Here is a 17428-nt window from a genome sequence, read left to right as displayed (position 1 = left end):
GAGGAGAACCCAAGAAGCTACACTCAGCTGGGACCAGTCAGCCAGCAGAGCTGACAGACGACGCTATGCTATCACAGGTACTTTACGCCACCCGACTCCTGGGGCTGGCAGCCCAGCTCTGCCCCCAAGAGCTAGCCAATGCCAGGGTAGCTCTACGGCCTCCTGCAGACTGTCTTCAACAGGCTGGCCACTCCAGACACTACACTACCCTGGGAGTGAGAAGGCGGGAAAGAAAGGGCTTATCCAAGTAACCACCCCCGCTGAACCTCAAAGCCCCGTCTCCTCCCCTGAAAGGACCAGCAGCAGTTCTCCGAACACAGAGGTGCCCCAGGGCAGACGCCCACTCTGGAGGAGATTGGTGTACAGCTCAGGGATGGCCCGGCCCAGCAGAGAGAGGGGTGCATGGGGAGTCCAAGGAGAGCAGGGGCCCATCCTCAGGCCTGGGAGCCGCCACTGGAGGCTGCAGGCACTGCTGGGAGGGCTGTCTGAGCCAATGTTGGAAAGCAACTCCATACACTTAAGCCAGGGAGCACCCCTATTTCAGAAGCACTTGTAGGAAAGTTCTAAAGAGAGAAAAATAAGACGTCTATCACCAGTTTCCAGGTTAGTCCTACTGCCTGGTAACGTTTCACTGGCAGTTTCCAGTTGCACACTGCTTGTCTCAGTGGACACACACCACTGGGATCTTTCACAGTCATCTGGGCATGAGAGCTACTCACTGGGACCCCACCACAAGGCACCTTCCCTTCCCAGGAGGCCCCATCCACTCAGACACGCTCAGCGTTATCAGAGAGGGAATTGCCACATGCAGACACAGGCTGTGCCCCGAAGCCGAACACTTGCCTGCCCTGACGAGTGCGGGGTCCCTGCTGCACCCCCGGAGCCCACCTGCTCCCTGCTTGCCCCAGCTCTTCTGAGACTCCCTCAGCTCCCCTTCTTGGCATCCATTACCACCTCTCCCAGCCCTGTAACTTGACACCCTGTTGGCTGGGATGTCAAGACAAAAGCCCAGAGCCTGCTTTGTGGGGGCCAGGAAGTCAGAATACATCGTGCTTCTAGGCCACAGAGGCCACGGAGGTGAGCAGCTGAGATGGGAGTTTTGAAACCCAGCCATAATTCTTCCTGGAGACTCCAGGTCCAGTTATTGCTCCGGGACTCCATTATGGCCAAGATCTCAGAAGAAAGGAAGGGAACACATGTGACCAGGGTCTGGCCCCAAGAGCCCATCCCCCACCAAGGCCCCCAGAGCAGAGCGGGGCAGAGGCAGCTGCAGCGAAGAGCACTGTGCCATCAGCAAAGCCAGGAGGCATCCAAGCCTGTCCTGCTGGGGGCTCCTTCTACGAACACAGGAGCCCCTGAAGTCACACAGTCTGGCCAGGGGAACCAAGAGGACCTTCCTGGGCCTGGAAGCAGGGACGGGGGCATGAAAGATCACTGGAGAAACAAACCGAGGACAGGCAGAAGGGAGTGTTCCCTGAGCCACAACTGGCAGCGGCCCCACAGAAAGACCCTGACCTCCAAACGGCAACGGGGCAGCCTGCAGGGTCAGCCCATCCACAGTCACGGCAGCGCAGCCTGCCAGCCAGGAGCACGCTCCAGTCGGGGCACCACCAGGAAGACTAAATTCGATTCAGCACGCGCTCTGCTCAGAAATCTGGGAAGGGTCACTTGTCAGGAAACAACCACAGTCACAGAACTGAAATGCTGGCCTGTGTCAGAGTTGGACGTCTGCTGACCGTTCATGGTGGCCGCCTCTGTGCCAAGCACCACGATGCCTGCCTCTGTATGATCCTCTCAACTGTCACCTATACCCACAGGTGAGGAGGGCGTCTTGAGAGTGACTTCCTGAGGTCACAGCCCCAAGGCCTGCAGATAACCTGGGCCCACAGCAGGTCTGCTCAACTCTGGCACACCAAGGCCTGCCACACGCACCCCACCCTGCACTGGGACCTGAGCCCCCATCTGCTCAGAGCAGCTGGACCCCTGGAGCCTGCAGGGGGCTAAATGGCACCCTAGAAAAGAAGATGCAGGGAGAGAGAGGGCGGGCTTCACACAACCGTCAAGTGAGGCCTCTACTCAGGTTATCAAATACCATTTTTGGACTAGGTTAAAGGGGAAAATATTTTCATTTACACCTGCAAGATCCTGGATAGTCAGCAGCATTTGTATGCTGGGTCCCTGAGGTGATAAAGAGATAACAGAGCAAGGACACAGATGTGGCCCTCAGACTTATCTGAGAAACAACTCTTGCTACATGTGGACCGCTGTCTACTCAGAGAAGCTGGGTGACGTTTCAGCACTCGGGAACTCACGCTTCCAAGGGGCCTGGGCCTGGGGAGTGAAGGTCAAAGGAGTGTGGGACCCCTCTGCCAACCCCAACACCATCACTAGCATCTGTTCGTTCCTCTGTCACTGTACCCATGTGCCAGGCCAACCTTCCTCTAGGGAGAAATTCAGGAGCACTCTGCAGCATGGAGGCACTCCCTACAGCAGATGAACCCAAACACATCTCCTAGGATGCCAGCTTCCTAACCAGCTCACAGCAAGAAAAAAGTCAGCTGTACACAGATGAAACCACACTGGAGAAGCAAACACCGCTTTCCAGCTTGCAACGTCCACAAACTCTTGTGATAAATGGAAAGTGCTTTGTTTGCCTGGAAGTTTTTTGCCCCTCTTAAATATGTGTTTGGAACTGCTGGATCCTCCCCCACCACGCCCTGGCAAGCCTCAGGGGATGTCCTCCCAGCAAGGCTCTGGAGTCCGCCACCCCCACCAGACCTGCTCCAGCTGCTCTGAGCAAAGCTGCTGTGAGGCTCCACCCAGGTCAGCCATGAGGACTGTGGGGGGCTGGGTGCTCCTCAGTGGCTGCAGTGACCTGGGCCAGTTACCAAGCCTCAAAGAGCTGTAGTTTCTTCATCTGCAGAATGGGATGCCGCTGACCTTGAGAGGATGCTATGAAGCACAGCGGGCACGGAAAGTGCATCCAGTCAACGGATGACCACCCCACCTCTCTCCTCCAGGCTCACAGAATGCACGGTGCACGCACACTCAGGGCAGCTCCCATCTCCTTTTCTGCTACAATGTAGCTCTGAATCAATTCATTTGGCCACCTGCCCTGCAATCCGAGGTCTCTGGTGACAGGGTCCCCAGCTGAGGGCTTCTCCTACCCCCACTTTCTGACCCCATCAGGCTGTTAACCACTGTCCTTCCTGCAACGTGAGCTCAGAGTCCTGCCAGGCATCTATGCCTGTGCCCACCCTGCAGAGCCCGCCAGGGGCCCCCCAGAGTGGGCCTCAGGACCCCTTCGGGGCTTCTGCCAGGTCGCTATAATATGGAGATGCCATCTGCCTTTTGTACCGAGTCAGAACAGCTGCAGCCAACTGTGCCAAGATTCGCACTGTCGTCACACTGTAGGCAATGCCTTGGATGAAGTACAAGCTATTGATTTGATTAAAACTCAGCATTTGAGTACACATGTCTTTTTAATATTCTGTGACAACATAAAGCACTCCTGCTGCATACCCACGCAGAAGAGCCACGTAGGGAAAAAAAAAAAAATCACACGTTTGGGCATCTGTAATGTTTGAAGGAAGGATGGACAGACATGCTGTAGTTATTCAGACACGGGTGTCCGCCATGCACTTTCCCCAAAATGGTTAGAGCAACGCTGGTTCACTGACAGGAAAACAACCAATAATGTATCACTAATGATAATGTCTGAGCTCCCAACAAGCAAAATGTAGGATTTTGGAAAACTTGTGAGCCCAACAGCTTCCCAGCAGATCAGATAATTAACTAATCTGATTTTCTGAAATACTGAAAAATAAAATGTATCAGACTTTGAAAGATCTCTGTAACTCAGTCAACTAATATTTTCTAATGTTCAGTGGTATGATTACCCACTCAAATATGAATAAAGGATCATTCAGGGAGAGAAGAAACAGAACACCCTGATGCTTCACCCTTTATGTGCTGTAAACAGTCACTCCCTTCCAGAGGGCACAGCACAGAAAGGGAGGAAGAAAGTAACTTTATGGTGAAGACACCCGACAAGACACTCAGGTGATCAACACCGCAGCGACAACTCACACTGATGGGACGTGCCCTGGACACGGGTATGATGAGAAGGGCACCTGCCCTCTGTGGTCCTCTCCAAAACCCAGTCCAACCATGAGAAAAACACCAGACAAATCTCAACTGAAGGCCACCCTATGAACACCTGACTCCCAACTGTCAAGGTCATGAAAATCAAGAACGTCTAAGAAACTGTTTCAGCCCAAAGGAGACGAAGGAGACATGATGACAAAATGCCATGCGGGACCGTGGGACAGAGAAGGTGAAAACTGCAAACAGGAACTCAGAATAGACTGTGGTGAGCAGTAACTACTTAGGACAAATGTTCCACAGCAGTCTGTTAGCAACAGAAGACTGGGAAGGGGTGTGTAGGAATGATCTTCGCAACTTTTCTGTTAAGTCTAAAGCAATCCTAAAATTTTTAAAAACTTTTTTTTTGTTCAAAGTACAAGAGGGACTGACAGATTTTAATGTAACCGAGTACAAAAACTTAATCAAGGTTTCAGAGTTCACAGTGCAACTAACTGCTGGGAATGGCCACTTTGTGTCTTGCATTTAAAGAAGAAACACACAATTATGCAAAATGACAAGCAAACACTCCTCCCTGCCCCAACCTGCTTGTCTGTGTGAGGCTGGATTTCCTTCACATGCTTCACCCCTAACAACTTAGGACGAGAGACTAAATGGAGAAGCAGATAGGAGAATCCAGCTGTCTGCTTATTAGAGCTGCAAAATAGCTTTTTTTAATGAAAAATGTTTTTTATGCTCACATGGAATTGGTTCATTATTGTTCATTATTATTATTTAAAAATAAACAAGTATTTTCAAATTTTTCTAACACAGTAAACGTCATCATATTTTCCACACAACTAAGCTTCTCTGGGGTCCAGAGATGGAAAAGGGGCCAGGTCAGCACTTCTGGCAAAGGGTTTTCTGTCCCCATCGAAGGAAGATGCCAGCCAGTCTCAGCAGAGGCCCCCCCAAGTGGAGTCCTCCTGACATGCCACAACCCATGTGTTTTTTTCTTGTTGCCAAAGCTGTGTTTTGAAAAGCAAGGTGTGCTAAAAATTTAATAGGACTCACCTCACATATAACACTGTAATTTCTCTATAAAACCTATTCAGTTACAAGACAAGGATGCTTGTCTTATAAGAACTGGTAACCTTTTTCTTGTGGCCTTGAAAAGCAGCAACTGTACCGGCCCCACAGTTAGCCAGTTCACAGAGAACTTGCCACTGCCCAGGGCGGTTGGGACACCCTGCATCTGCGGAGGGGCGGGCAAAGCACTGGCGTCCTGTGGAGGCAGGTCGGGGACCCCAGTTCCCACGCCAGGAAACTACCCTGCATCTCACGCCGCACTCCCTGCTTACGCTGCCCTCCAGGCAAAGGCATCTCCTCCCTTCTCCAGCAGCTCTGCTCTCACCAGCAGGCATCCAGCACGCTTCTGAGCTTCACCGACATCCAGAGCACCAACTCTCCCTGCTCCAGAGGGTGGCGCACGGCCTGCACTTCTAGCCCAACAACCCGGCCCTGCTCCTACCACCACGGGCCTTCTCTGGCCCTGACTCCAGGCAAACCCAGTGGGCTCCAAGGACCTGGACACCTGAGCAACCCTACTTCTGGGCTCCCAGAGCATGCCACCCGGACTGCTCTTGCCCACACTGCCCACGGATGGATGCCCAAGTCCTCCTGAAGGGAGGGCACACGGCATGCCTGGACTGGCTGGCCTCCTTAGAGCACTTGCTGTGCTGAAGCTGCTTTTGAAAGCGGCCAAGGGCCTCCTCAAGAAACTGTATGTCACCAGGTCTCAGAGCCCTAAGACCCAAAGCTTTTCTGTGTGATTACATCACAACTATTTTTAACTATTTTTAAGATTTAAGCTCTAAAAATAAGCACTCTGACAGCTTGGGACCTAAGGAAGGGGACACGTAGCAACGTCTGGTATGTCTCCCATCTTCCCACCCATCAGACACTCCCTGCCTCCTTTGCACTCCTCCTCCCTCAGGTGGGCCCATCACAGAGTTACCGAGAACTCAGTTCCCCCTCCCTCATTCTTGGATACCCATGAGTCCCAAGGCTCCTTCCCACCAGCACTGGGACAAACTTTACTGAATGATGTTGGACCTTCTGAGGTTTGAGTATAACCAACTTCACTTCAGAGCAGAGGGTGGGCTCCAAGGGTGGAGAGGCCTGTCCTGGGCTACCCAGGGGTGTGAGTGAAATCGAGCTGTCAGACCCCACATTCTTTTTTTTTAAACCACCTGCCATCCCCACTCCCTTTCAGGCTCACAAATTACAATTCAAATGCTCGCCTTAAGGGAAAAAAAAAACCCAGAAACCTCCTGCAATCAGGCCAGCTCTTCTTTTCCGCAGGGCACACTCTGCTGGGGAAATGTTCCTCTCCGGGTGTGTCACCCCCGCTGGCCTGGGGTCACAAACAGAGCTCCCTTCAGCCCACTTCTTCACTGGGTTAGGTGGCTGGGGGTCAAGACGGGATCCCTCAGGCTGGCACATTCACCATCCCCACCCCCAGGGCTGGTTAAGGTGCTGGTACACCTGTTTTCATCACGTCAGAGACGCCAGCTGCAAGATAAAAAGCAACGCATACGAGAGCAGAGCCTCCACGGCAGAGGGCTGGTCAGAGGCCCTCTGTCGTGACCCCCGTAGGCAGATGCTTCAACAACCACCGCTGCGAGGACACCACTCCAACAGGAGCCACACCGTGAGTGGACATCAGAAACGGTGGCTGCAGAATCAGACTGAGTAATTTCAAAGTAAGGAAGTGATCTGCTTAATCTGCCGATCTGCTTAACTCACACGTGTGTGAAGCCAAGAGTTCCTTGTGCGTGCAAAGTTGCATCAGTCGTATCTGACTCTTTGTAACCCTAGGGACTGCGGCCCACCAGGCTTCTATGTCCATGGGGTTCTCCAGGCGAGAATACTGGAGTGGGTTGCCATGCCCTCCTCCAGGGGAATCTTCCTGATTTGGAGATCGAGCCGCCATTTCTTGCATCAGCAAGTAGTTCTTTAACACAAGCACCACCTGGTAATTCCCAGCTGCTTACCTGGATGACTACACAGTGGCCTCTGGTTCCTGGTGGGGCAGTCACATGGAAGGCTGGCACTATCCAGTGAGAAGCCATCCCCTCCACAGCCAGAGGAGGGCGCCATAAAGGCAACAGGGAAGTGGCAAAACTGTGGGGGCTCCTTACCCGACCAGGCTGGCTCACAATATGCCCCTCACAATATGTCCCTACGTCACTCTGAGAGTTAGAAAACAAGGCACCTCAAGTCTGTCATGCTGCCATCCAAAAATAATGATTTTTAGTAGTACAGGTGAACTCCTTCAAATTTCAATTAAAAACCTGTGATAAGATGTGGTCAGACAGAGAAGAACTGGGATGAGCAGCCCCGAGGGAAGGGGAGAAGCAGAAGACGAGGAAGAGATGGAGAGAAGTCACAGAGGTTCAGGGAGGTGGCAGCTGAGGCCAGGAGTACAGAATGAGGAACTGATTTCTGAAGGAACATACTCCTCGGTTCCACGTGCTGAAATGCAAGCAAGCTATGGACTTCTAGTTGAAGCTGACAGAGCTGCTCCCCAGCCTGCTTGGCCTCTCCTGGAAGTCGCCCAGCAGCAGACAGAGAATTAGCAAATGAAAGGCCAGCCCACAACAGGTGGCTCGGGAGGGGCTAGGCTCCACGGTGTGTCAGAGCCCCCACCTATGGGAAGTGATGGCCACAAAGAACAGGCTCCTGGCTACAGGACTCCCAAAGCCCATGGTGCAGGAGGGACAGGGGTCGATCGCTGGCGACTGTAGGAGAGCCAAGGTGAGGGCCACCACACCTACTTGGGCTGTGAGAACCAGAGCCCTTTCCAGAGCCATCACAGGCCCACAGCCATGTCACATTCCCCCAAATCACTCAAGGACGCACATTCCAGCAGACAGCTGGCAGGAGGGTCAGGCACAGCTGCAGTGGGGCACGGTGGGGAGGACAGGGCAGGAGGGTGCTCGGGGCTGCACACGGCCATGGAGGACCACCACCACCCCGCACAGCTGCTGGCATGCCAACAGTGCTGGCCTCACCCTGTCACGGAAGGCAGAGGGCTGGTGGTCACACACGCAGACCAGGACGTGGGCTCAGACCTCTCTGGAGACCTCATGGCTAAAACTGTGAAGACTTGACACTCAGTGAGGACCAAGTAGCTGACTCTCCACACACAAGTGAAAGCACTCAGACATTTTAGAGGAAAGGTGTAGCAATTTCTTTTAAAACAACTCAATACTGACCTACCCTGTGACCCCAGCCTGATCCCTATTCATGTGAAGATTTCCACAGGAATGCTCCCAGCAGCCCCAACCTGGAGACTGCCTGGTATCCGTGGACAGGTGAGTGGGTGACTACGCGTATCCACCCAGGAGTTGCTCAGTGAGATGCTGATACACACCACAGGGATGAATCCCAATCACACGGAGTCAGAGACGGTAGACCCCACCAAGCACACACTCTCTATTTCTAGGAGGTTTGAGAAGAAGCAAGACTGATGGAAAGTGGGAGAATACACCCCGTCAGGAAGGGCAGTGTATGTGCGATGGCTCCAGTGAACCATCTGGGGTGCTAAGGGTCTGTACCCCGATAAGCCTGTGGACTACACAGGCGGGTACACCTGTGAAAACTGCAGCAGGAGAGCATCCGCAGCCGGTACCAGCAGCGCTCCTGGCAGAGCAATGCCAACCCCAGTGTTTGCTGCGTGCATCCTCTCCTGCAGACTGCGGGTAAAGCAGGCGCAAACAAACAAGGGCCCCACAACCTACGAACAGCAAGTGACACATACACCCGGCCCTGTGGACGCAACGCCTACTCAGAACAGAGCGACGCCATCCACACAAGCCCACGCTGCAGACAGCAGGCGGAAGCACCACCACGTTACTCTCAGGGTCATTCACTTTGGAAGAGGACTCAAGCATGAACCAGGGTGTGGATGACGTGCTCCCACAAACCGCTCACCACTATGAGTGGCTAAGTCCTGTCTTACTGGCAAATGACCTGAGAACCCTGGCTTCTATACAGTGTCACCCACCACTATCAGAGTCCCAAAGAAGGACAGGGCAGTGATTCTGTCATCAAGGATATCTGCTTCAAAGGTGGCCTGCTTTGCAGGCACCTTGGCGGGGATGAGAATACACATTAGAATGCCTCCCATCCACGCCACAGGGCACACCACTGGTCCAAGTAAAGCTCTGTCCCAGAGCAAAAGAGACACACGACGCAAAATGGGGAAGGAAGAACAGGTGAAGCAGCTGCCTGAAGACCACGTACCCAATGGAAGCCAGCAAAGGCAGCCATCATGCCACCTGCCCCACACATCCACTCAAGGCCCACAGGGCTGGTTGGTGAGAAGCAGAAATGGGGCTCCAAGTCTGCCCCTGCTGTGCCCGAGGCCTAGGAGCCCTAGTTTTGTTTCCCCCCAAGGTAAAATAAGGAAACAGAGATGGTCTGCTCAGGTGCCCAGTGACTTTCAGCCCTTGTGAACCACACCCCTAAAATCAAGGCTCCCCAACAGCTCTGCAGGTTCTCTGACCACACTATGGTACCCTAGAAAACCCTGTCCCATCACTTCTGCCCCCAAGGGCCAGCACCGGGCCTGCCAGAGAATCGAGGGAGAGCTGGCAACTCAGAAAAAGGCACACACAAATGTTTTCAGTGAAGCATGGGAGTGTAAGCATGCAGCTCCCACCTCACACAGCCCAGGGGAGCCAAGGGACCCTGTCCCAACCTTTCAGGTGGAGAAGGCCTGGCAAAGAGGTTCATTATTTTACTGAGTTAAATGTATCTCCACCCAAGAGAGGAAAAACAAAGCTATTCTCACCTGTGTGAGCCTAGATTACTTCTGAAGATCAATTTGTGACAGAGAGTCTCCTCTATAGCAAAGTGTAGGAATGGAGTCTATTTATCTTAGAAAGGAAAAAAGAGAGAGAACCCCCAAACAGCTTCCTTTGTTGGATGCAGCTCCAGCCGCATCCAACAGTCTGGACTTGGGTGGGGAGGGCAGCACAGGCTCATGACCTTTGGGCTGGTCTCAGACCAACAGGCTCGACTACCACCTCTGTGGGATTCTGTTTTTCCATGAACACATTTATGGATGCCATAAAGGAAACTGAACTATTTTAACCTCATTTTTAAATTTTAAACACCCATACTGAGACATAATTTACATACCGCAAAAATTCATTCACTATAAAAGTATAACTCAATGATTTTTAAGTGAATTTAGAGTTGTGCAACCATCCCTACAAGCAAAGTTTAGAACACGCCCCTCACCCCAAATGATGCTGTTACGGACGCCCATGCACTTGTCTTTGTGCAGATGTACTTTCTCAGGTACGTTCCTTGGACAGATTGTTGGGTCATGTGCTAACTTGGCCACATCTAACTTTTTAAGAAACTCCCAAACTGCTGGTGTCATTTTACATTTCCACCAGCAACATATAAGGGTTTCAACCTCTCCATATCCCCGCCGACACCTGTTATTGTCTCTTTTAATACAGCCACCCTTGAGACTCGTTTCATGGCCTAGCCTATGATCCACCCTGTGCCGCGTGCATACTCGATGTTATTTCCCAGTATTCTATAGACACCCTTTAGCCAAACAGAGAAGGCAATGGCACCCCACTCCAGTACTCCTGCCTGGAAAATCCCATGGATGGAGGAGCCTGGTAGCCTGCAGTCCATGGGGTCACTAAGAGTTCGGCACAACTCAGCGACTTCACTTTCACTTTTCACTTTCATGCATTGGAGAAGGAAATGGCACCCCACTCCAGTGTTCTTGCCTGGAGGATCCCAGGGACGGGGGAGCCTGGTGGGCTGCCATCTATGGGGTCGCACAGAGTCGGACACGACTGAAGCGACTTAGCAGCAGCAGCAGCAGCCAAACAGAATCAGTGCTCTTCAAGTCTTTCAGAATCTTGCCAATTTTCAGCTTATTTGCTCTACCAATTACTTAAAGAGAAGTATGAAGTCTCTAACTACAATTTATGAATTATCTATTTCTATTAGCAAGACTATCGTTTTATGCTTCAGCTATTTTGGGACTCTATCGTTAAGTACATGTACATCTGTGACTGTTACAACTTCCTGCTGTGCCATTAAAAAAAAAAAAAATGACGCTCTTTTCGACTTCCTTGGTGGTTCTCCGGTTGAGAGGGTGTGGGTTCGATTTCTGGTCGGGGAACCTCGTGGCCAAAAACCAAAACATGAAACAGAAGCAACATTGTAAGAAATCCAGCAAAGACTTAAAAATGGTCCACATTTAAAAAAAACAAAAAGTCCCTCTTTGGCTTTAGGAATATTTGTCTTAAAGTCGATTGTGTGTGCATGTATGCGCACACGCTCAGGCATATCCCAACTCTTTGTGACCCCATGGATTGTAGCCTTTTAGGCTCCTCTCTCCACGAGATTTTCCAGGCAAGAATATTAGGTTGCCTTTTCCTCCTCCAGGGGATCTTCCTGACCCAAGTGTCAAACCGGCGTCTCGTAACAAGTCTCCTGCATTGGCACCTGGATTCTTCATCACTGTGCCACCTCGGAAGCCAAAGTCCATTTTATCTGATATTAATACAGTCATTCTAGTCTTCTTATGGTTATTTACGGTGTCTCTCCCTTAGCCTTTTATGTAAGGATCTAAGGGGTGTCTCTTATAGACAATATATAATTAAGCTTTATCTTACCTTTTAATCTGGTCTGACAGTCTCTGCCTTTTTATAGAAGTATTTAAACCATTCACATTTAATATATTTTTGATCTGGGTGGATTTATACATTTATCATTTTGCTATTGGTTTTTTACATGTCTTCCTTCTTTTTTGTTCTTCTTTTCCTCACTGACTGCTTTCTTTTGTGTCAAATATTTAATGTACCACTAAATTCTTCTGTTGATTTTTTAAACAATATTTTAAAGTTATTTTCTTAATAGCTGCTCTGTGTGCTGTGCTTAGTCGCTCAGTTGTGTCCGACTCTTGCGATCCCATAGACTGTAGCCCACCAGGCTTCTCTGTCCATGGGATTCTCCAGGCAAGAATACTGGAGTGGGTTGCCATTTCCTTCTCCAGGGGATCTTTGCTCTAGGGATTACAATAAGCATTTTACTAAGATCACAATCTGCCTCCTGGTAAAATGGAAAAACTATTCCCATACAGCTCCATCTCATTCCTTCTGTACTGCTGTTGTCCCATATATTATATATCTATATATGTTATAAATATAACAAATTGTTATATACTCTAGATCAATTGCCAAAGAGCTATGGTCGTTTTTGTCAATTCTACCCAGAGTTATAGTTAATGCTTTAGATGATGTTATGCCTTTTATCTAAGAAGAAATGAGGGGAAGAAAGTCTTTTACAGTAGCCCACATTTACCTTTTCCAGAGCTCTTTATTTCTTCCTGTGAACATAAGTTACCAACATGTCATTTCCTGTCAGCTTGAAGAACCAGCAGATCTGCCAGCAGCAAATCCTCTCAGTCTTTGTTTATCTGAAAATGTCTTTCTGCTTTCGTTTCTGAGGGACAGTTTTGATGCACTGAGAATTCTGGGTTTATAGTTTCCTTCTTTTAGTACTCTGAATGCATTTAGTTCCCTTTAGGTTTCCATTTGAATGTTTCAGGTGAGAAGTCAGCTGTTAATTATATTAATGCTTGCCTTATATGTCATGAGTTGTTCTTCTCTTGCTACTTTTGATATTTTCTCTTTTTCTGTGGCTGGTAACAGTTTGACTATGATGTGCTAGGTACAGATCTCTTTGCATATATGCTACTTGAGATTTGTTGAGCTTCCTGGATAAGCTTCTCCTCAAATACATTTCTAGGGATTCTTCCTTCAAACAGTTTTTCTCTCTTGCCCCAAATATGCCTGCAAACGTGGGCTAACAGAGCTACTGTCCCTCCCCACATGTCATCTTCAAAACTGTCACTTCAGCCAACACCACTCTCAACTGAGTGAGCCCCTTCTCACCCGTCACAGCCTGCACTGGCCAGGCAGAGCTGCCCTGTGAACAGAGCTGGGCAGAGGGCATGAGAGCAGCATCAGGTGAAGTGACACAGATTTTCACCATTTTAACCCCACATTTCAGCAGTTTCTTAAGCATAAACCCTTCTCAGATTGTTGCATGCTTGTGGTCCGTTTCCAGGATGCTGGAATAGTTGATTCAGGGAAGGAGAGAGGGCTGGGCTCTCAATTCTGTCCTGCTTTATAGCTATTTTTTTTTTTGGTGGCGGGGGGGGGGAAGGATTTGACAATCTCTCTTTACTCAATCACTGCTGGAAGCTGCCTTCCAGTCTTGACTCATTTTGAAAAGAAAACATACACACTGGAAGACTATGTCAGAAAAAAATGCCAGAGATGAAAAGAGGAACTGAAGAGAAAGAGAAAACTCATCCTGCTGCCTCTTCACCAATCTCCACATGCTCGAAATCCCCCAAAGTAGGTTTTTTTTTTAAAAGTTGTATCTTGATTTAAATTCACCAGCCACTTCCTTAAAGAAAAAGGAAATTCTCTCTGCTAGAAGCCACCAGAAACTCCCTCTAGACTTCAATATGCCCAAACTGGACCATAAGAATAGGACAGCATGAAAGAAAGCAGCAGCCCGAGCAGAAAGAGCCAGCGCAAGGGGCAGGGGTGCATGGACCAAGTGGGAGACTGCCACTGGCACACATACACTGCTGACACGCTTTACAAAATGGGCAGCGGGTTGCAGGAAACTCCACTTAATGCGCGGTGGTGTCCTAAATAGGACGGAAGCCCAAAAGGGAAGGGAGGCATGTGTATGTGTGGCTGACTCATCTCACTAAGCAGTAGAAGCTAACTAAACACTGTAAAGCAATTATACTGCAATAAGAATTAACAAAGGTAAAAAAGCCAAACAGAAAATCTAGAAGAATACTACATGGCACTGAAAAAAAGATTATTCCAACATTCAACAACACAAGTAAACCTGGGACTTCCGTGGTGGTCCCCTGGTTAAGAATTTGCCTTCCAGTGCAGAGGACGTGGGTTCAATCCCTGGTCAGCGAACTAAGATCCCACATGCTGCAGGGTAACTAAGCCCACAGCTCACATTCGCAACTAAGACTCAAAAATAAATATTAAAGGCAACAACATAAGTAAACATCACAAACATTATGCTGAATGAAAGTAAGCCAAGGCCACAGACTACATAATTCCAATTATTTAAAGTGGAAAAACTAATCTCTGCTGTTCGAAGTAAAGAGTGGTTACTCAGAGGGTAGTGACAACAAGAGGGTATGCAGGGGCTGAATAATAATATATTTCTTGATTCGAGCTACAAGAAAGAGATTAGTTTGTGAAGTATACCAAGAGGCACATGTCTACTTTTTATCACGTATGCTACACCTCCATCAAATGAAATTCTCTGTATGGAGGTTCCCAAGGGATGACCCAGATGCTCTCAATGAGGATCCAAAGACTGCCGGCTTCTAACTCAGAAACCATGGACACCCCCCCAAAAAAAGATTAGTTCTAGAATGGTTCTGGGCTAGACTTGATCCTAGTATTCTGGCAAAATTCTCCAACAAACCAGACAGAACATTTTGTGTGGGCACTCAAGGAAACACTAAGCTCTATAAGCGACATCTTATTTTACGTTTAAGTTTAAAACTGAAGAGTACTCGTCACCAACACTTCTCATGCCACGCACCATGGTCAATTTCTGCGTACACATCTGTCACCTAGAGATGCAAAGCAGACATTATCACCCATTTTACAAATGAAGAAGCACAGACTAAGGTCATCCACCCAAGGTCAGCCAGGGAGCGTGAGCTGACCCCCACTCTGCCAAAGCCAGACCCTCCACAGTCTCACACTGCCTCACGTCTGGAGACACCGGGGCACGTCTCGCCCTGCAGGAGGGCCCCTGCTGTGTGCCTGGGCTGGTCTGTCGCTTGCGCTCCACACTCTTCCATGTTCCTTCACGTAACCTCACAATCCCCTCACAATTCACTGGCCTGCCCTACAGGAGAGCATGGTGATTACAGGGGAAAAATGCAGACCAGACAGCTAGAAACGGCTTTCCTAGCAGCTCAGTGGTAAAGAATCCAGCTACAATGCAGGAGACTGTCTGCAACGCAAGGGATGCAGGTTTGATCCCTGAGTCAGGAAGATCCCCTGGAGAAGGAAATGGCAATCACTTCACTATTCTTGCCTGGGAAATGCCTTGGACAGAGGAGCCTGGCGGGTTGCGGTCCCTGGGGCTGCCAACAGTCGGTCACAACTTAATGACTAAACCACCGCCGCCTAGGAACTTAAGAGGGTCCCAGCGAGTCTCCACAAACATGGGCTGCTCCTCTTCACCCACATGTGACACTGCTGAAGGGAAAGCAGACCCAAACTCACAATTTCCAGAACTTTAAAAGAGGCCTCTGGTTTTAAAACAGGGAGGGCAGAAAGCAGTCAGACAGAAAGGCCTTTCTGGGTAGCAAGAACACAAACACACTCCCCCAACTAACAGGCTTCCCCAGCAGGAGGGAGTTAAGTTCTCAATTTATCTTGAGGTAAAATTTTTAAAGCCGAGAAATACCGAGTCAGACAATCTCTGAAGTCCTCAGAACACCAATCGTCTGGGCCCCCAGTGAATTTAACACATAGCCTGCAGGCTGGGGTCCCTCTGTGGGATTAGTCAGCAAAAGAAAGGGAAGAGCACCTAGGCTCTCCAGAGCTGCACCTCCCACCTACTGCCCCCTCCCCCATCCCGGGGGCCAGATCCGGAAGGGAGTGTGCAGAGGATGCGCTGGGGGGCCGCGGGGCTGCCCGGGGGCTGCGGCCGCACCCACATGCCCCCCAGCTGCTGGCTCCCAGGACAGCAGGGACAGCAGGGCTGAACACCGCTCACCTGAGCTCAAGGGAGGACCCGGGAGAGCTGGGGGAGGGGTGGGGCGTTGCAATTCTTTGCACAGGGAGAAAAGAAATGGGGTGGCACACTGAGTCTTCTTTCCTTCAAGCTGAGGATTGGGAAAGTCACTCTTGAGGCCATCCGTACTGACTAAGGGGAAACCAGTGAAGCACACGGTACCGAACTTGGGAAGAGAGGGGCTTCCCTTCCCACATCCACCGCCTAAGAGGAGTGGTGGCTCCAGACTGCCCACAGCCCAGTGACCCAGGCAGGGGGCGGCCGCATCTCTGACCCCCCGGTGCCCTAGACGTGAAAAGCAGGGAGGCAGGACCAAATGAAAAACTCCCGCTTCCCTACAACCAGAAGCAGAGAATGGCACACAGGCACGCATTCAGCTGAGACCTGCAGCCAAGCAGGGGGGCCGACAGAGGCTACCACTCCCATCCGGTGACAGCCACCCACACTGCAGGCAGCTGGGCCCCAGGACGGAGGTCCCTTGGCCGGACAGTGGGCAGATGTCGGAGCTGGAGCCCACAGGCGTCTCCATGGCCACGCACTGAAAGATGCCTCCCCAGGCCCGACGGGCAGCTTCACCTCCGGCCGGCCGGGGCCCGGGCCTCTTGCTCACCTGTGCGTGGTCCGCATGTCCACAGGCCCGTCGCCCGCCTGCCCTTCGCCTCTGCCCGTGGCCGTCGCCTCTGTCCCCCTCAGCAGCCCTTGGGCGGGACCTGCTCCCGACTCAGGCGTCACTCGCGTGTCTCCGTCAGCGTTTAAATCCGAGGCCAGCACTCCTCTCTCCATTTTTATCTTCTTGCTCTCCACATCGTCCTCCACTGGGTCCCGCTCAAGTGCTCGTTTCTGACTCCGTGTGCGGCATGCTTCTTCAGTCATTCTGAACTTTAGGGGAGGGGAAAACATGACATTTAAACTTGGCACGACCAAGCGGCTATCTTCTCAGAAACTTTTCACAGTGTCAGCTTGGAGTGTTTGCCTCACCATGTGACAATGGCAGAGGTGGGCACAGCAAATGAAGGGCCCGCAAAGCGTGCCCAGCACATTTCTTCACGGGCTTGAGCAGGAGCAACAGGGCATCTGGGAGGCCAAGCTATGTGTCACCCCGTCCGGGGCCAGAAACCTACCGGGACCGGGGCAGGAACAAGGGAGGGTGGCTGCTTGTCATAAAGAAGGGGGTAATCTCTGCATTCCAGACTCAAGAGCAAATAGAGGAAACTGTTCTAGGTCTGACCCCCTCCGGCGGGATCAAGCGCACTGGATGTGAGCGATCTGGAATCCAAGAAGGGGGCACCACGCTGTCCCAGGAGCAGGGCCACAGCCCAAGTCCAGCCCTGCCCTGCCCTGATGAGGGCTGACCCTTCAGCCAGGGGCAGCCCCGCACTGCCTGCTCACCTCAGCAGGGTGGGGTGGGGGGGTGGAGATCACATTTAACCCTTTG

General features: G+C 50.9%; 1 protein-coding gene across 4 annotated transcripts in view; it reads right to left on the bottom strand.

Annotated features, from left to right (window-relative positions):
- GATAD2A (GATA zinc finger domain containing 2A) overlaps positions 1–17428 on the bottom strand; it is a 98698-nt gene that overhangs the window by 19308 nt on the left and 61962 nt on the right. For 3 of the 4 annotated variants that reach the window (XM_040241264.1, XM_040241267.1, XM_040241265.1), the window contains exon 3: positions 16604–16872. In XM_040241264.1, coding sequence (XP_040097198.1) covers positions 16604–16872 — 269 coding nt within the window. The remainder of the gene's footprint in view (positions 1–16603; positions 16873–17428) is intronic. The other variant, XM_040241266.1, reaches the window with a different exon arrangement.

Source organism: Oryx dammah, unplaced genomic scaffold (assembly GCF_014754425.2).
Source record: "Oryx dammah isolate SB20612 unplaced genomic scaffold, SCBI_Odam_1.1 HiC_scaffold_5, whole genome shotgun sequence".
Taxonomy (NCBI): domain Eukaryota; kingdom Metazoa; phylum Chordata; class Mammalia; order Artiodactyla; family Bovidae; genus Oryx; species Oryx dammah.
Note: the sequence above shows the minus strand (reverse complement) of the source record. Positions and strands in the feature narration are given on the sequence as shown.